Source organism: Mirounga angustirostris, unplaced genomic scaffold (assembly GCF_029215605.1).
Source record: "Mirounga angustirostris isolate CCGP_5_RB_7025 unplaced genomic scaffold, mMirAng1.0.hap1 SCAF_7, whole genome shotgun sequence".
Lineage (NCBI taxonomy): Eukaryota > Metazoa > Chordata > Mammalia > Carnivora > Phocidae > Mirounga > Mirounga angustirostris.
The window spans coordinates 68,325,570-68,346,588 of record NW_026991715.1 but is presented as its reverse complement, the minus strand read 5'-3'; the positions used below and the strand labels follow the sequence as shown (position 1 = coordinate 68,346,588).

Sequence of the window (21,019 nt, the reverse complement as noted above, 5' to 3'; positions counted from 1 at the left end):
CTTTGGCAAGACTTGCCAATTGAATTCTCTGGTAATCATTTCACATTAAATGGAACTCTCTCTCCACCCAAAGAAGTACCAAAGTCCTGTACGTTTCTAAAGGAAAATACATTTTTAAAAGGAGGGGAGCATACCTCTGAAACGAATAATACATTATGTGTTAATTAATTGAATTTAAATTAAAAACAAATAAATAAATAGGAAAATAATAAATAAATAAGTAAAAAGGAGGCATGGAGGGGCGCCTGGGTGGCTCAGTCGGTTAAGCGTCTGCCTTCAGCACAGGTCATGAATCTCGGATTCTGGGATCGAGCCCCGCATTGAACCCCGCACTGGGGGCCTTGCTCAGCGGGGAGTCTGCTTCTCCCTCTCCCGCTGACCCTCCCCCTGTTCTTGCTCTCACTTGCTCTTGTTCACTTGCTCTCTCTCTCTCAAATGAATAAATTCTAAAAAAATCTTCAAAAAAATTTTTTTAATTAAAAAATAAATAAATAAAAAGGAGGGAGCAAGATTATAACCATTCAACAATATTGTTAATAAAATAAAGCCAATTTTGGCATTAAAACGAGCTCTTAGAGAATATGAACATAGTGTACCCCCCAAAAGCCATTTAAATATATTTTAGCTCTTAAGAACTTCTTCCACTATGTCCAATCATCTTATAGTCACACTTCTCCAGGGTTCCATATTAATTCATATTATTGTGATTATTGAGATATTGATGTCATTTTCAGTGCAGAGGTAAGACAGCACAGTAGTTTTTAATGCAAACCACACTTCACTATTGGCATAACAAGTAACCATGGTAATTCCTGCAGCTGGAACATGATATACATTTAAAATAGTAGCAGACAGGCATGAATGATACAAGGTTATGTTTGAAATGTCAAAAAAAAATTCAAGCTTATTGAAATATCCATGGACAACCTAATTAAGATATTTTGCCAAGGTCAAATATAATAGCCTGCTAATTATAAGAAAGAAGATAAAGAAAATCAGCATACAAAAACATTTTTATAAATATATCCATTTGGGGTAATGTTTCTCCTTCTGATACTGGCTCTTCACTAATTCAGTGAGTAATGAAGAAAAAGTATTAGGACTACACAGTGAATTAAACAGAATCAATGGTACTAGCTTCCTATTTTATCTGCCTTTTAAAAATTAGGTAGAGTCAAATTAATGACTAAACTCAATATACTATTTTTCTGGGCATTGAAACGAAGTGCTCATTTTTTTCCCTCAAAACATACTTTGAGGCTTGCAGCCTCAAAATTACAAAACCAGATCAAAGCCAGACCAGTGTTGCTTGGATTCAAGTCTTGGTTAGAGAGAATGGTAGGGACTAAGAACTGGGTTGTCACAAAGACCCAGGAAAAGATAACTTTAAAAAATGGTTTAGATGTTATGATATTTTATCCAGTATCTCAGTGCTTTTATAGGAACAGCCAACAGTGGTGGGAAAAAGTTATTAGATGTAGTAAAAAACATATGGGGGGAGATGAGTTACTCAGTCCTAATGGAAATAGACTCTTGGTTCTGCTTAATAGCTAGAATGTTTTGGGATTCTCTCTTGAAAATAAGAAGTGTTTGGTTGTTCAGTTATGCTGTCATTGTCAATTCTCTGACAGCCTGCTAGGTTTAATGGCCCTCCAGGGACAGAGAAGACACTCAGTCTTGTAAGTGTAAAAGCCACATAGCATCATGGAGCTAAAAAAAAATCTTATGGGCATAGCAAATTTATCTTCCTACATCAAGACCTCTACCACAGATGTGAGAATCTTCTACTTCAAAAATAGAAGGAAACAAGAAAGACACTCAGTTGTTCCACCCTGATGATGATAAACATTCTATCCGGATGAATGTATCTCGTAGTCATGAGCGTATAACTCTCCCGTTTTCTATATATTTGTGAGTTACCTCCCCGCTTTTTAAAAAGAGAGGAAGAAGCCCTTCCTGACTCGGGCTCCACAGAACACCTGTTGCAGATGCCATTTAGTAGAGTCCAGCTTTTCTGTCATGTCCTGCTACAGGCTCAGCCGTCTTGCCCTTCTATCTCAAACCCGCTGGTATCATGTGTCAAAGCGAAATATATCTATGCTGATGTCAGAGAGTCACATAACACCAGGGGAAACAAGGCCAGCCAGAATGTCTCTGCATTTTCAGAAAAGAAGACTAAGGCAAAATGGCCAAAAGATATCTTCCAAATTTTGAATATTGTCATTGAAATTCAAGGTCTCTGATAAAGCTAGAAACTCTGAGGCCAAGTGCACATACTTAAATACTTTTCAGTCTTTGTATTTTTTTCAAAATCAGATCCTCTCAACTTGTAAAAAAAGGGGGGGGAGGGGATAGCACCATGCAGAAAGGAAGTAAATTTAACAATTAGCATGTGCTTATAAATACCAAGTGACCAAAGAGATAAGCATTCTCTTGTTCAGCTCAGCTCGATGATAAAATATAACAACTTACCCATCCAGCCCCTGAACTATACCTCTCCTTCATCCCATCATCCAGTGAATCATTAAATCTTACCAGTTCTGCCTCCAAGGTATTTCCTAAATCTACTTCTTTCTCCATTCCTGTCCCAGTGCCCTGGTTCAGGCTCCTAGCAACACTCCAGGACTATTTCCAGAGCCCTCAAATTTGTCTCCCTGCTTCACATTGCATACCCCCTCCACTTTCCCCATGACTAATTAGCCTTTCCTTAAACTAATTGTAGGTCATCCTTCATATGCCCAAAATCCAGACATGGCTTCGCATCTCTTTTAGAATTAACCAGGAGCCTCTAATCTTTAGCCCAGCCCCCCTCTGCAGTCTTAAACCTTCCTTTCTGACACTGCCAGCAAGAACCCTGCACTCAAATAATAGCAAACATTTAAGTTGCCCTTACTATGTGCTTTACCAAAAGTAACTCATTTATTCTCATGATGGTTCTTTAAAGTAGATATGCCTACTCTGCCCTTTTTATAGATGGGGAGACTGGGACAGAGAGAGGTTAAATAAATGCCCAAGGTGGAACCCAGGCAGTCTGTCTCCAGAACCCATGCTCTTAACCACTTCCTTGTGATGCTGCTTTACAAACTGTTGAGACCGCTTGCCTTTATGTGTGCATTCCTAGTTCCTTTCCCTCAGCTTCTTCTTGCTCCTGCGCACTCTTGTCATTCCTCAGAATTCAGTACAGCCATTCAGGAAATCCTTTCTTCCGGAAGGAATTATGCATCTCTTCTTTTTCCTCGCATGGAAGCCTGCGCCCACATCACTTACCTCATTGCATTGTAATTGTAATGTCTGGGCACACATCTTTCCCCTGGGCACTCAGCCTTCCAGGGGCAAACTGTGTCTTTCTTACTCAGGTTGTATTCCCAGCTCAAGACATAAAAGATAGTACATGGCAGATACTCAGCTAATGTTTGTTAGCTGAATAAAGGAAAAATTAATCTGCTAGTCATAAATTTTTAATAATGTTGATATGAAAAAAGAAAGAATACTTCAAAGAAATAATGTAATTTTTAGTATGAAAAAATAAACCCTCGATCTGTAATTCACAAAAATAATACATTCTTCTGATACTTATACAAAGAATAGTGAATTATGGGCGCCTGGGTGGCTCAGTTGGTTAAGCGACTGCCTTCGGCTCAGGTCATGATCCTGGAGTCCCTGGATCGAGTCCCGCATCGGGCTCCCTGCTCTGCCAGGAGTCTGCTTCTCCCTCTGACCCTCCCCCCTCTCATGTGCTCTCTCTCATTCTCTCTCTCTCAAATAAATAAATAAATAAAATCTTTAAAAAAAAAAGAATAGTGAATTATTTGATTAAATGACTGAACACCATTGGCCAATAAAGTTTTACTAACTTTTCTAACATACTTAATAGAAATCCTGAAGAACTGATACACAGCAGTAAATGAAATGTGGGTTGATACCTCAGACCATCACAAATCACCTCTTAAAATAATAAACCTCTTATCATTTAAATTGAAGCAATTTCAAAGATGAAGGCAAATGGTAATAAAGAAGTAACAGGATGGGGTTGTACTCTTGGTATAAGGGAAGTATACAGCAAATCATTATAATACATTAGTAGTGGTGACATTTCTAGGTTTCAGTTCACAGTTATTCATCCAGTGCTTAGTCCTTTCCTCTCAACAGCCAAAATCAAAAGTCCCTGCTTTTAAATTACATTTTGTCATAGCTGTGTAATTAAAGCTTTTAACGTGCTAATCTTCGTGGTTATTGTTGATTGAAGATTAAGTTCAGGTGAATTTTTGTAATCATTAGATTTAATAGAAATAAAAGGTAAACATTCTCTTTTTCAGCTCAACTTGATAATGAAATACAGCATCTTTCCCATCCAGTCTCTGAGCTATGCCTTGTGTTGGCTCCTTCTCAGGGCCTCTTGTGCATGTACCAGTCGATGTGGTACATGCATAGCAATGCCTTGTGTTGGATTTTTCACTATCCTATTAATACCCTTTGTTTTCACTTTGATAACATAGTTGCTTTTTATTGAGTACGAAGTACCAGTATGCTCAAGAATTCATGATTGAGACAAAAGAGAGAGAGAGAGAAAGAAAGGAAAACCCTTCAGGAATCGCTTTGAAAATTTAAGAGAATTTTACAGTCTACGTAGCTATTTGACAATAAGGGAAAGGAGATTTATGTATATTGGCTAATAATTTTAATTGGCATTTATTGTAAATTAGATATAATTTTATAAAAAAGAAACTAACAGCTGTTTCCTTATTTTGATTGTTAATTGTTTACTATTTTATGCGTTTGGTTGTCAAGCATTGTCACTTCTGGAATGCTTAATTTATATCAGCTAAATACATGGAGACTTGATGGTGGCAGAGTATTGCTGTGGATAAATCACTGAGGGGTGAGTAAGGAAGGAGCCCTAGCTTCCAGGCTCTGAAAGGACTCCATCTAGCACGACCTGAGGCTGTGACTTTGAACCTTTGAACTCAGTACTCAACGTTGGGGATAACACACAGATATCTTTACATGAAACATTTTATGATTTTATAATCATAGAACTTCACTTACATGACTTTTTTATAACTCATTTAGTACTGAAAAAAAAATTAGCATATTATAAAATAGAACTGAGAAGAGGAAAAGGTCATAGGTCATACAGTGTTTAATTATTCTGTATCAGTACCATTGTTTTGCAAGTATTTGTTATTGAGGATACTTATCAAAAGTTTCTTGGCTGACTTTCTTATCAGCCAAAAAGACTTCTCTGCAGTTCTTACTCACTGACTTGAAGTATCAGGAAAGTAGTTAAAAATTCAGTCTAAAAGGATTGGCTTTAACAAGTTTACATTTTTGTTACCGAACAATATACAGATTCAGACAATGTTAACATTTGAGAAAGAGAGATGGATACGATTTAGTTGCTCTCAGACAAGAAAACTATTTTTATTAGTATAAAATACAACTTTATATTGCTTTTTTAAATACTCTTAAGCAGCATGTGAAAAAAAAATCTAAATTAATAGTCAGATTCTTGTTTTGAAAGTATTATTCTGTTAGTTTGAATTATTCTAAATAAAAATTCTGAATTCATTTGCAGTTTTACCTTGGGAGTTCACCCAAAACATGAATAGAGATCCATCAGCATTGCTTTATTATTATCTATGAAATTAAGTAACAGTGATATTTTGAACCCAAACCAAGGTTATTATCTAGATTTATTAAAGGAAAAAAAAATACTTAGTCCTCTTAATTGAATGATCTACAACATATGATACTTAGCAGTTGCAAAAAAAAAAAAAAAATCAGTGTCCACTTCCCATACACAAGACCTGGAAAATTGTAAATACCTTGATGCCATTTCCTGGGGCCAATGTTTTAACTGTGGGAGAGGCAGGTCAAAGAGAGGATAAATGAAGAATATTACAGGCTAGGTCAGGATATCGTAAAATCTGCTTTTGACCCCTTTAGTTTAATTTAATTCTTTTTTTTTATTAACATATAATGTATTATTTGTTTCAGGGGTATAGGTCTGTGATTCATCTTACACAATTCACAGTGCTCACCATAGCACGTACGCTCCCCAATGTCCACCACCCAGCCACCCCATCCCTCCCACCCCCCTCCACTCCAGCAACCCTCAGTTTGTTTCCTGAGATTAAGAGTCTCTTATGGTTTGTCTCCCTCTCTGGTTTGGTCTTGTTTCATTTTTCCCTCCCTTCCCCTATGATCCTCTGTCTTATTTCTTTAAATTAACAGCCTCCTCAAGAATGTTCTAGCAGATTTTAGAGCCCTTTGTATATTTCTGACCTCACAATTTGTATCTTTTTTATCCCCATCTTCCTATTATATTCAGTAAAACAATGTGAAAATTTGTCTCTTTGCTCATATCCCATTGACTTGAGAGTGTGACTGATAAAACATTGGTCGTTTTTAATATTAATACAAGCGGTTTAATATTTCCTCCTAAAATATTTTTACTCAGCGTTTTTTTTTTTTTTTTTTCTCTTAGCAGTTCTTTTTCCTCATACACAATTTGTTTCTCTTCTCCTTGTTTTTGGCATCACCATAAGATTTTATTTGGGGATAATACAGAAATAAAAGGTCTTTTCAAAATCATTACTGATAGGAAATTGTGCATCAATAGACAGTAGATGCTGAAGAAGGGATGTGGTCAAAAAAGCCCCTCTTTTGGAAATCAACTTTTTACCTATCAGGGACTTTTTGGGGCTTCAAGGCTGTTGGCCAAGAGTATAATTTGCTGTTTTTAGACAAAGTTTTGCCAATCACTTAAATTTTACAGTTGGACTTACACGGTGTGTTCACTCAAATTTCAATTCAAAGAGTACTATAGTCATGATAAAGTCTCGTATTTAAAAGAGTAAATCAAATATATTCCTTTAGCTTATCTTAAACTAAAGGAAGCTATATTGTACCAAAACCTGGATAAACAATTTCAATTTATAATCTGTGGATGTGTCCACAGGATGCTTTAGTATTCACTGGGTTTACTTATTATTGTTCTATTTTAATCACTTTAACTGAATTTAATATTTACTTGTTAACTGTTTTACCAAACACTGTGCCCCCCCTTTCACAATTTCTTGACCTTACCCTCCATCTACAACCTCCAGTTATGGTAAAGAACTGATTATGCTCTATTTGTAGTGTGTGGGGGGGAGAACAGCCTGCTATATTAATATAGGTTGTTATTAATGTAGTAATAATAGCAAATCTAAATCTGTGGTCAATTTACATAAACATGATACATTAATCTACATGACAATCATGAAAAATGAACCTTTAGTTTAATACTAAGCAACTCAGAGATATCTAGAAAATCACGGCGCAAAATTTTTGCACAAGCAGTAATTTGGGGAAATACTCCGGAGGCAGATATTCAGGAAAAACAAATAAATAACCAGTGAAAATACATGACATATAAGTTATTTTAGGGATGACATTATTGCCCTTGGAAAGTCTTTGAATTCCCATTTTATAGGATTGTTGTGAAAATTAAATGAGGTAATGGTACAAGGCAGCACGTTGCACAGTTTCTTCACCAGAGTAAGTGCTTGTTAATAAATGTCAGCATTGCCAGTATTACAATTATCTATATTCTTGATTTCCTAAGCAAAAAATGAAGCTTAATTTAATGCACTCCTAGTAATATTTATTAAATGTGTAGTAAGCGAGTAGAGCGCCTCTGTGAAGTAGGCTTCACAGAGATGTGTGCTGCATCCCCTACCCTCAAGGCTGGGGATTAATAGGATCTATTAATAAACCCGAGGCAGAACAGGAGTGCAATGCAGCGCAGTGCAACACATTTCACTTTGAACATTACCATCTTCTGATGTGTTTGCAGCAGTTGTGTAAATGTTAAAACCACAAGTAATTATTCTTTCTCTTCCATCACGTTCTCTCTAATTTGTACTGTCTCAATATTTTTGTTTATAAAAATGACTGAAAGAATGAGCGATTGTGTCAATAATGAAGACACCCCCTCATTTTTAGCAAAGAGACAGCCCCAAAATCTCAAGAAGTGAACAATTAAGTGAGTCATAAATCTATCATTCATTGTTAAGTGGAATTTTTTTTTAAGATAGCAAGGTTCAGTATCATTTTTATGGTGCAATTAAAAACTATCCCTTCGGTAAATCAGTACTCCAAGTAGAATGATATTTTGAGTGCCTTTGTGCATTGAAAACATCAGGTTGTCAAATTCTTCCTTATTTGTAAATGGAGCTTTTATTCAGAGAAGTACAAGGATGCATTCTAAATTTGAAACATCTGGCTTTTGTAATAAAGTAATAGAAGCAGCTTGTGTTTTGGATCCAAATCAAAACTGCCCCACTTACTGACAAGTCACAGAAGCTCCCTGAACCTCAGTTTCCTTATCTGTCAAAAATTGGGATGATAATGCCTGACCCACATGACTGTTGGGACAAATGAGAGACTGGTTTGCCAAAACAAACCTGTTTTGTGACATGGACTCTCAATCTTTGGAAAAACAACTCAGTAATAAGTAAAATTTCTTTACTTCTGCCTCACAATCCAGAGCCTATTGTGTGCGCTGAATGTTCAATGTTCAGTATCATCTAGTTGGCAGATAGACTGTTAATTTCACAAAAGATACTAAACAAAACAGGTCCAAGAAATATCAAGGACAAGTGGGGTAGATATGAAGTACATGAAGGTCTGATTCAGCATCAGGGTGACATGGTCAAGCAGAAGAGGCAAGCTCTTTTTAGAATGTCTACTGCCCTCTAACTGGTACAGCCAAGAATAGTCTTGGCTTTTGTGTATTCTTGGGGTATTTTTCTAAGAATACACCACAAAAGACACTGAGGTTTCACAGGAGTTTCTTCATAGTCTAACATTATACATTATTATATTATTTCCCTAAGAAACCCTCAGATAGAGTGGAGACTTGATTTTATGTTTAAGAATCTATAATCAGGAGTCTTTACCAGGTTAAGAATCAGAAAATCTGCTTTGCCTCTAGTCCACAGTAGGCATATTAAAATTTTCATCATTCCCAGATTTCTGACCTCCGCATGTTTTGTGGTTGTCTTTTGCCTTAGAGCCATCCCATGAAAAAGATCTCCTTTTCCCTCCAAAAAAAAAAAAAAAAAAAAGTGTGATTCACAATAGCTAAATAACAGTTTCTAGCACTTTTAACAAGGTTTCAGGCATTCCGGGCACAGTGAATATAAGACTGAATTCTAGAAGTTCATAATATTTTTCTACTGAAAACTATTTTAAGTTAACTATTTTCTACTAAAAACTATTTTACTCTACTACTTCCAGTAGAGTAGTGGGTTGTATGAGCAAGTTTACTGTATACAGTTTTAAAGTAATTTCAAATGACTGTGAAAAGAATTATGTTTGAGATACAAAACCATGTCCTGATACTGGAAACTAACTTAACTAACTCAGATATAAAATTAATGGTAGTGGGCATTATTATGTATGTGACATCTCTAGTTTAACAAGACGGTATGCTATAAATGTTTTCAAATTGTTCTAATGAAAGAAAAAAAAACCTAGGTTGGTAAAGCCTTTTGCTGAAGTAAAAGCAGAAAATGAATATATCAGAGGTTCAACTGAATGCTTTCCTGTGGCAGTTTGCCCCAAATTCCAAAAAATAAGATACCATTAACAAATTACGAAACAAAGTCATTTTTATACACCTACGTATTAGAAATTATTTTCCAGGTAACAACTAATAGCAGATACTATAAAATACTGAGCATTTCACTGTCGTGTTAAGTGGTTCTGATGGAAGCTGGTCTCTTAAATTGACAATAGGTAGGTAAACATCTTTACCCTCCATTACAGGGGAGATTATTGACTAAAATATTACAAAAGCTACCTTTAAGAGCATATTTAATCATCCACTTGAAATAGCACACTGAAAGTTAAACAGTTGCTCTGGCATTTAGTGTTGCTAAACCCAATATTTCCTATTTATAAATATTTATCTATCCAGGAGACCAGAAATACAGTTTAGAACATCACCATTCTGTGCCTCTTTGTATAAGTTCAGCATTTTCTCAACCAGAAAAGCCATTTACGACGGCCAGGCTGACTGTGTTCCTGAAGCTCCCGCATCACCTCTGGCTCAGGAAAGCCCTTTGGGTCTCACGTCCTTTGGTCTCACACTTCACTCGCTTCCTCTCTTCCTTCACATTCTTGTAATTTTAGAATGAGATTTGACACAGAACTGTTTTCAAAATCCCCAGAGTGTGAAGGATTCGCAGGGAGCAGGGCACTGCTATCCTTCAGAGCATAGACTCTGGACACACTACTGGGTTCATATCATGGCTCCACCAGTTGAGAGCTGTTTGACATTGGGCAAGATGCTGGACCTCTCTGTTGTTAAGCTTTCTTATTATGTAACACAGGGATCCTATTAGTACCTGACAAGGATGTCATTGCAAGGATTCAAGGTGTTTTATATCCACATATAATAGCAAACAGTTATATAGCGGCTACTAAGTGCCTGGTACTGTTCGAGGTCCTCAATGTGTATGCTAGATGTTGTTGATACTTTTGATAAATAGTACTCTATAAAGTGTTTGATATTGTTAATATGATTGCGTGGTCATGTTGGGGATGGCTGTCTCAACCAAGTATGTGAGAGTCTCTGATTCAGATTACTTTTATGCTTCTCTCAAACTAATGAAATCATGGCTTAGGGCTAAGAAAACTAAGGCTCAGTATGGTTGGAGGAACTCTAATGGAGACCTCAAGACCAGAACCTGGATTTATCTATTTTATCCTCCTTTGTCCTTGACTCCCTTCTGCCTTGTAGATCTTCCTGTCTCAGCTGCCTCCTTTCTCAGGTGTTCTATGGCAGATGCGTCCTAACAAGCTTCTCTATGGCAGTCTAACCTCTAATCTACCCCTTCCACTGACACTCTTTTCCTAAAGCAGAGTTAAGGATGTCACTTACCACTCACAAACTATAACTTTGCTTATTTTCTCTAGTATGAAGTTGACTAAAAGTTCAGGGTATAAAGTTAACATGATCTGAGAGTTTTGTGTTAGTCCAACTTAATTTTCCAGCTTCTGAAAACTGCATACTCTAAAACCACTGGTGTTCCATTCTCATGGGAATGCTCATCCTTCTCCAGTACAGTCGTGACTCTGAGATCTTTCATGCATTCCCTGTCTCCGGGAAGTCTCTCTCTGGACCACTTAGTAAAATCCTGTTCATTCTTACTTATCACCCTTCCACCGTTCTTTTTCCTGGGATATCATGCAGCCCATCTTTTGGTGGAAAGTTCTGTAAGAGTAAATTATTGTTGAGATTTATAGAGACAACCTGTGGCAGTAAGTGTAAGCGCTCATCAGTATAGAAGAAAAGATCCAGTACCTCAGAGTTTTCTTTTTCATCAGGGAAAATTTCTACTTTATTTGATTCTACCACTTGCAGTTAGCTAAGGTAATGTGCTGTGAAATGATTAACAGGTGCAACAAGTGAAAAAGAAGCTTCAATTAACTCTCTATAAACAAATTTAGTAGTTGGGCAGTTGCGTGATTTCCTGACTTTAGTATTATATGGTTGATGAGCAGTTTGTCTCAATGGTGTACTTGGTCATCAGTGTGTAATCATTATCTAAAATAAGAAATGTTCTCAAGTAGCACATAGAGGAGAGACCCTCGATATTTGAAATTAGCAAGTTACATATTACATTTTCAGTTCTCATCTCACATTCCCTCGGTAACTTAACTTTTAGTGCCATTCCTGAATAATTCCTAATTTTTCCAGCATAGTCTGTATATCGGTTTTGCAGGCATCTGAAACACTTAAAGAGCTAATCCTCTGTGTGTATCACTGACTTAATTGCAGCAGGATAGAAGGGAATGTGTTCAAGGTGGGCTGTTGTCTGAAAGGTTGTCTGAACTCTCATGAAAGAGTTGGGGTGTTAGCTGATTCTTAAAAATGAATTTGAATTAAACAAGAGAGCAGGGCACCTGGGTGGCTCAGTCGGTTAAGCGTCTGCCTTCGGCTCAGGTCATGATCCCAGAGTCCTGGGATCGAGTCCCATATCAGGCTCCCTGCTCAGCAGGGAGTCTGCTTCTCCCTCTCCCTCTGCCCCTTTCCCCCTGCCTCCGCTCATGCTCTCTCTCTCTCTCTCTCAAATGAATAAGTAAAATCTTTAAAAAAAAGAAGAGAGCAAACTCTGCTAGAGCAAAGACTCAGGCATATCCAAAGGACTGTGAGCTTGGCTGTGGACATTGGGAATTAGGTGAAATAGAGGAGGCCAGACTATGCGCAGTTCTGAGAGCCAACCAGGGCACTGACCCCAAGTGTTAAGTATGGTCTGAAAAAGTAACATAACAGAAGTAGCACTTGAGAAAGATTTTTAGAGAAAATCTTGAGACTGTACATTAGATTTATTATCACACATGTGCACAAAAATTTGCATACAGCTTTAAGGAGCTCACAACCTTTGTGAAGCCTGTCTTAAGGTCTGGTCTGGTGAAGAACCCTTCAGCTGGAGACCAGGGACCCTGATAAAAGACCTAGTCAAATGGCGATGAAAGCCTTACCTAGGATAGTGGCAGTGTGGATGGAGAGAGGTATTTCTGAAGAAAACAAGATTTGGTATGTGATTGTGGATAGGGAGCTGGAAGAGGAAGCTGAACAGTCAAAGATGACAAATTCGGGAGACTAAAGAAAAAAATTTGCCAGTGAAAAAATTAGTCTTGGTTCATAAAGCCTAGTATCTGTTTTGTGCATATTAGTTTTGTATGCTTGTATTTATAATTGAAAGTCCTGAGGGGAAAAATGAAGAGATTCACATCTAAACATCCAAGTAAGAGAAAGTTTTAGAACTTTGGGCTCAAAGAGAGCTACATGCTCAGTTGAGCTCTGTGAAACAAGGCGAAATGTCCTCACAACATCTTAAGCCAGGAATATGTTCTTTGAATTTACAACTTCTTAAAATAGGAGTCAATAAAAAAAAAAAAAAAAAGCAGCAAGTGTTTTCAAGTTAACTGAAGAGAAAAAAATTTTTTTTCTCCTAACACCACATTTCAAGTTTTGTATATTTACACTAGTTTTAATATGAATGTTTAGAAACCCGTAACCAGTCGAGGCCGATTCTGTTATCCTTCATACAAATTATACTGTGAATGCTTAAATTGTTTTATTTTATGTGAAACAATATTTTTAATCAAATCAAACTATAAAACGAACTGACTCTGAAGTCAGTCTGTTCTTCATTTTCTTATAATCTATAATCAGGAAATCCATTCACTCATGCTTTCTAATTTTTGTGCTTTTAAGTGGTCAGAGGATTGTGACATCTGCATAAAGTCACATCTGAATTGATCATTGTCCAGGCGGAGGGTAACTTCAAAACACAGCATGAAGAAGGAAGGTTGAATATGTATATTAGAAGGTTATTGAGAGGTAGCGTTTCCCACTTCCCTGACCCCTGACTTTGAATGAGACCATTCTCTTTGGTGAATTTATCTTAAGGTAGGACAACAGCCTCGAGCAGGCCACAGCGTTCGGAGTGAGGAGGAGGCCCGTGGTTTCCAAGCCAGTTTAAATGCAGGCTCTTCTTAGCAGTAAACCACACGCATGTATTCATCATTGATTTTCAAATGATAGGTTTCTATATCGCTGGTTTAGGATCCACAGTCTTGCATTCCTGAATCTATATTATGCCAAAAGAATAACAACTTGGTGGCTGGAAACAGAAATGGTTATTATACAGCTCCAAAATGCTAGCTGGCACAATATGCTAAAAACAGCAGAAATTCACCGGTAAAAGGCAGAATTTATTTGTTCTTAAAAATAACCTTATGCTCTAAAAATATGAATTTAAGAAGTGTCATCGTGGTTCAAAATATTTTATATTCAGTATGTAAACACCTTAAAATATGTGACTAATCTTCTAAAATGGCATAATTTCCAAATAACAGGAAATATTCCAAGAGAAAAATAGAATGCTTTTCAAATCCATTTTTTTTTTTTAGTTTTGAGGCATTTATTGGATGAAAAACTATAATGTATGTTTACTGGTTTTTTTTTTTTTCCTGCTGCCCTAAATCATCAAATGTGGGCAGAAAGATGTAGGCTTTTGTTGGAATTTCTGAGTTTACTGTAGAAAAAATTTTTTTTAATTTTCAAAAAAACACTTTTCTCCGAGCATCCGTGAAGCATTTCCATTTTCACACACTGGCCCAGTGCTTGTCATATCACAGGACAACACATTTTACAAAGCGGTTTTACTTCCTTTTAGCAAAAAACTCCTCCATGCAAACCAGTATTGGCATCTACCAAGCCAGGGTTTTAGTTTCTTCTGATCTATTCAAGCTTCATTGCACTGCTTAACTGACTTTTTCCCCCCTTCTTTGGAAATTACCCACCTAATTTTCCATTTAATTGTTTATTTAAACCAGATCTCACGCAGGCTTAAGAGATAAGTGACATATGTATTGAGTATATCAGACTGAACTTCAGCTGACAGAAAAGTATAGGGCAAATTTTGTCTTGGTTTTCTCAGTCTCTTTTTATCCAGGAGAATCTATTAATTAAAACTAGAGCCTTTAACATATTCACAAGAATGATTCAGTTAAGACACATTAAATATAAACTCTATTTTATCAAGCATTTTTGTAAGTAAACATATTCTTTGTATATCTCCTAATGATACTAGGTAAATGTATTTGTTTCATATAATAACTTTTGCCACCAAAAACTGTCCAAATTAACTGGAAAAGAAAATTTTGGCTTTTGACATATTTAGCCAGCTGTAGAGAATTTAGCTACTTTCAATGAAGTTTTATTATAGAAGAGTAATTTATATTCAAATTCAACCAACATTTCCTAAGAAACTACTGTGTCCTTGACACATGTTTTGGTCGGGGGTGGGGGTGGTGATTCGTTTATTTTTATTTTTCCCCCAGTAACTTGGAGAATTTTACGGATGACCCAATTGACAGATTTAATCTTGTAGTTATTTGTTATATATTCAGCCTGTTTATTCATGCAGAAAATGAGACAGGTAAATGAATGGGATATGAAGAACAAATGTGCTCCACACAGTTTGCCTCAAATGTATTTTAATTCAAAAGATGTTTCCATAAATATTTCCTGAAATATACCTGTGCTCGGCCTTCCCACTCCCTCCTTGTCTCTAACTCAGGCCATCATCATAGTTTCCAGACTGCTTCATCCTCCCAGACCTTCCAAATTAGAGGATATCCCAATGCCAGGATATCTCTCTGTCCACTTAGAGGCCTGTGTTCTGCCTCTGCTCTGTGATCCTCATGGATCTGCATTTCCACCATTTAAATTCAAGATGTGTCAGCCTGGAAGTCAAGATTTCCATGTCCTTCCGAGGTCTTCGACACTCCTTTCTTTTCATGAGTTCCCTTCTAGCCAGTTTGCTCACAGTGTCCCTGACCGTGCTCTCTCAATTCCTATCTCAGCCCTTTCCCCGAGGCCAGTCACAAGCCCAGCGTTTCTTACTATCTCTTCTCTTTTTTCAAGGCCCACATCAATTCCTGCCTCTTACATGAATCTTAATTGGATAATCTCTTCCCTCCTAGGAACTCAATAACAATCTGGGTGGCATCTCTCTGTGGGCACCTCTCCCTAGGCTGCCTTGTCCCGGTTTGGACATTTCACACATGTGCGTATCGGATTACCACAAAGGAATTGCAGGGCCTTTGAGGACTGGGGCCACATCCTTGCCTCCCCACAGGGTAGCACACAGTATCATTCATCCTAGGGTAATAGACACTTGTGTTTTAGGATAATGATAATGATGACCGACCGTAACAGTGAGGTTTGACTGTCTCCTTTAGAGAGCTTCAGAAAACAACTGTCTAGTTTTCCAGCAAGGATTGTCAAATTGGGTAGTGGGTCTCTATTCCTCTCCAATGAGAGGCAGTGGAAAAAGCCAGCAGGTGACGTTCTGCCTCAGCTAAGGTTGCATCAACTCCCTCCGTAGCTCTTCCTGTCATGGAGCAGTGTATTTTGAATTATGAGAAATGGCATCCTTCAGATATCAGGTTCTGTAAGTAGGGGGTTGAACATCAGATATCCACGGAAACCCTTTCAGTGTCCACATTAGATGACTATTCTTGTGCCTTGGTGAATCAGTATGTCCGTGGAGGCATCATGCCTTCAGTTCAGCTCCTAAGAACGAGTCCTGCTTTCTGAAATTCTGTGTGAGCAGGAGAGCAAGGCTTCAGGGTCATACACGGAACTTGGGAGGAGGGCAAACCAGACATAAGAAAACCATACGGAGAAATCACTCCAAGGAAAGGGGAACTCAACAGCAAACTGTGCAAGAGGATACTCCTCCTGCATGTCCTAGAAATTATAGTCTTACTGGTATGCCCTTTCTTCACTTGAGGACACACAGACACACAAAAGAAAACCCAAACCAGTGAACTGAAAGAGTGAGTCATGCCAGCCAGACCTCTGCCAAGCTAGTCAATTAAAGTACAGGACCGATTCTGTGCCTTTCTTAGACCCTGAACAACGGTCTTTCTTCCTGAATTTTTTTCATAGAAAAAAAGTGTATGTTGACTTCTGAGCAAGGTGGTATATATTAGCTCTTCTCATTAAAACATTTTTCGTCTTCCTTCAGAGACTATTTAAAAACTTACCGACCGGGTTACTCTTCACATGGAGGCTGTTAGTCATCCTACAGACTTTGTTGTATGTCTTACCCAGTTAAGCTTTTATTTTTAATCTCTTATAGTGTATTCTCTAGAAACATACTTGAGTCTAGATTTATTCCTGAATGCTTTCATTGTTTTGTGTTAACAGGGAACGGATATGGCAATCCCCGAAACTCACCAGGTCTGCTGGTCTCACCTGGTAACTTGAACAAGAATATGCAAGCAAAATCTCCTCCCCCCATGAATTTAGGGATGAATAACCGTAAACCAGATCTCCGAGTTCTTATTCCACCAGGCAGCAAGAATACGATGCCATCAGTGGTAATGTGAAACTACATTTTAAATAAATGTTGATAATGTTTTGTATATGTTTTGCTGTTTTTGTATCTTTCTAACATTTTGAATTACTTAGGTGCTCCCAGAAAATTAACTTATCAATGCTATTGCTGGAGCCCCATTTGTATTTAGCCATTATTTCTGGTAACTGGTTCACATTTCCCTTTTCCATGTAAAACAAACAAACAAACAAAAAAAAAACCCAACAACATCCAGTAAACTCCCCTATAAAACTGGTGTTCTGGGGCAAAAAAAGCATTTCCTTTTTTTAAAGTCTCCAATTTATAATTAGAAAAAAATCATTACTTATTACTCTGCTTATGGTACATACAGTTTGACCAATGGTAGAATCAAACTCACAGAATAGGGAATTTCTTAACAGATTTTTATAATATTGAACTACTATGTCCTCAAGGTGCTGACAACGAAAAATCTTTTCCATGATTTCTAAATGAACGTTCTCCTGTTAATTGACCACTCTTTTCTTAGGTGTACTGCAATGATTAATATATCGCATGCCTGTGCATTGCCTCAATTCATCTTTCCATATATGTGCTTCATGCAAATAACTACCTCTCAAAAGCAAATTGTTTTAAAATCCTAGGCATTCTGAGAACAAAGGTTATATTTTACACCAAAAAAAAAAAAGTTGGCACTGTAAGAAAAAATAAATAATTAATTAAGAAGTATAAATAATATCCCTGGACTCTATCATTTTTCTTTCTCCTGGGTCTACAGGCTAAGATGAAGATAATAACTATGGGACCAAATTCAACAACAAAGAGACTTACATCAATGTTCTCCAAATTAGCTTTGCTTAAGAGCGAGAACATTTAAAACCAAGATTCAGTAGACAAATTTAGATCATTCTGCAAACACATTTCTTTTTTTTCTTTCTGTGCTCTGTGGCAAGCTTCAGGGTAAAACAGTCCTGCAAGCTGATTAGTTTATTATGGCACAGTACAGATTAATTTTGAATATCAACCAAAAAAAAAAAATCACATAATATGCAACGTTCCCTTCAGAAAAGACTGGGTCTAATAAATAAAACCTCCCACAGGGCCATAGCCAAGTGGTGTGGGCCATGCATGGCAGGCTGTCTCTATCAGCAGATTTATTCCAAGTTCCTTAAAACTGATGCTCTCCCAGGGATCCTCTGAGTGGTTGTAGAGCCTCTCACCAGCAGCCAGGTGCAGCGCTCCCCCTCCTCCAGCAAGTGGGGTTTCAAAGTACAATCTTTTTTTTTTTTTTTCCAAAAACATGGTGCTGAAATAATGAAGGTTGAGACACTGACCTGTGCAGAAAACTGGATAGATTGTCTGGAGACAAACAGCTCATTAAGGGAAACAAAGAATGTCTTTGTAAGGAGTTATCTGTAGAGTCTGGGTTTTAAAATTGTTTAAACTGTTGTGTCTATCAGAAGATGCTTTGCCTTTTGTTGAAAAGATTTTGCCCAATTATAAATATTTACAGACACTAATTAATAAAACTCCTTCCCCATGCTCTCAGTCTGAGGATGTCGACCTGCTTTTGGTAAGTAGTAAGAGTACTTCCTTAAATGGCACATGCAAGGAGAAACCCAAGGTGACTTTTAGGTGGAGTGGCTCTAAGAAAATGGGAGGATTTCAGAAGTTACCATAGTGTGTCCAAATGAATCATATTTAAATGCCATTAATTTCAAGTATCACACATAGGTGAAAAGAATGTCAGGTTATTTATTTTTCTGTCTCAGCCTTTGTAAAGTGAAGACCATGTTTTCAATTTATTTTAGGACTTAATTTATAGTAAAATTCTAACAAAAATAATTTCCTTAGTTATTTAAACCACTAAGATACTTATTTTTCTAAGAATTAAAAGTCTCATGATCTTTATGTGAATCTTTAATCTTCTTGCTGTAAGGAGTTAAATATACATGTTAGCTGCTTTGCCATCTAGTTCTGAGGGAAGTTTAGAAGAATCTGAAAAAAGTGGTCAGAGCACCACCTGCTGGTCAGAGTGTAGCATGAAATTCTGCCCATCTGCTCTGCTGTATATAGAACTGAGCATAAAAACCACCATGGTTGATTTTAATTTTTTTTTAATTTGCATTTGAATAAAAACTGAAACAATGGAGTACAGTATACATATTTCATCAGTTTTCAACATAGTCTGTTTTTACCCATAATAAAGCTTATGGTACTTGTTACTAGTTCAGTTGCCTAGGAGATACTGATGTAATGGGTTACTATGGCAACAACTGGTCTCTTGAAGGATTGTAAATGATAGGGTTGGCAGAGTTCATAGAGACACATGTTAAATGATTAATTTCATGAGATTTGTACCAAGTTATTTCTTTATATGCAAAACTAATACTGAAATCTAATATTTTTAACTTTAAAATTTTTTTTCAATAATGTCTTTATTTACTTTAAAAGAATCAAAGGATAAATAACTCCCAGTCTGCTCAGTCATTGGCTACCCCAGTGGTTTCCGTAGCAACTCCTACTTTACCAGGACAGGGGATGGGAGGATATCCATCAGCCATTTCAACAACATATGGTACCGGTGAGTAGCTTTGCCATGTTCAAATAGTACATTAAATACTTTTTATTAAAAAGCAAGATAAAAAAAGGTATTACATTTTAGTCTATTAGGAAACTTCCTTTAATACCTGTGGTGTCCAGAGACTATACCGTTACCTATGTGTTACTAAGACAAAGTGAATATCCATATTTTTCTTTCATAAGTGACTGAAAGTTTTATTAACCCAACCTGAATTCAGTATAAAAGGCCAATTTCAAGGAAAAGGAGCCATTATTCCTTTGATGTAATAGAAAGCTCACTTTCTCAGGATTGTTTAAAAAACATTTCTAGATCATCAAATACGTATACACTGTAATGCCAGACTGTAGTTCTAATAAACTAAAATTGCAAGCTGTACTACTTCAAAGCTTTCATGGAATACTTATTTTTTGGCATAGGATACATCTCTTTTAAATTAAAATTGCTCCTGATGCTTTATCTCCTCCCCCCAGAATAAGAGAATTTATAATAATCATTAAGTGATACTAACAGAATATTTTTAAATTGGAAATGTGTATTTACCATTCGATAATTTTCAAATTAAGTGTTTTCCCTTATTGTTTTATTTATTGATCTAGAGTACTCTCTGAGTAGTGCAGACCTGTCATCTCTGTCTGGGTTTAACACCGCCAGCGCTCTTCATCTTGGGTCAGTAACTGGCTGGCAACAGCAACACCTACATAACATGCCGCCATCGGCCCTCAGTCAGCTGGGGTAAGCAATATTATTTCTTTTATAAAACACTTTGAGAATGCATTTTTGGATGACAAAAAGAGTCTCTAAATACTGTGCTCTAGTGTCCCATTAAAGGATGTAAAATTCTACTTTATCAGAATGTGAAAGTAATTATTCAGATCAGTATCTTTTCAAGTCGGTTAAATATTACTTTCCTTATTTTTTGAGAGGAGGGGAGCTCTGTGATAATGAGATAAATTATTTCCCTATTGTTTTAGGCTATATTGGTTCCCACTTCGATCAATGAAAAACTTTCATTTAGTTAACTTTTCACGTGGGACATAAGAAGACACTTACAAGTTCTTTAAATTTTGAGATATTTGTGAATCCTTATCATTCAGCTTACACCATATAATTCATGGTAACCTTAACCTAGTACTTACAGGATCTCCTATTCTATTGATTTCATATATTTATAATGTACTCATCATATGGTTATATATTTATAGATATTGTACAAATATAAATATATGTGTATATGTACATACACTAATTACCTAAATTTGGGTATAAAAATAATTTCTGTTGTTTTCTGAAATCAGAATGTGTATTTCTGCCCCCTTGTGGCAATTTTGAGAAATGTCTTTATCATAGAAATGACTCCTGTCATTTATCTATGGAAATGTTCAAACCTTTAAAAAGCCCTGAATTCATAATTCACACTACTTGTAAAACAGATAGTTTTTTTTAAGCTTAAAACGTGAATCAAAGATCTGACTTTAGGTTTAACTAATAACTCCATAACTGCAAT

At 36.7% G+C, this 21,019-nt stretch overlaps 1 protein-coding gene across 19 annotated transcripts in view; it reads left to right on the top strand.

The window, feature by feature from the left end:
• The window catches only part of MEF2C (myocyte enhancer factor 2C), a 172,486-nt gene that overhangs the window by 142,122 nt on the left and 9,345 nt on the right, over window positions 1-21,019 (top strand). For all 19 annotated transcript variants that reach the window (XM_045898130.2, XM_054512806.1, XM_045898147.2 and 16 more), the window contains 3 exons: window positions 16,784-16,956; window positions 19,386-19,515; window positions 20,112-20,247. In XM_045898130.2, the coding sequence (XP_045754086.1) occupies window positions 16,784-16,956; window positions 19,386-19,515; window positions 20,112-20,247 (439 nt within the window). The remainder of the gene's footprint in view (window positions 1-16,783; window positions 16,957-19,385; window positions 19,516-20,111; window positions 20,248-21,019) is intronic.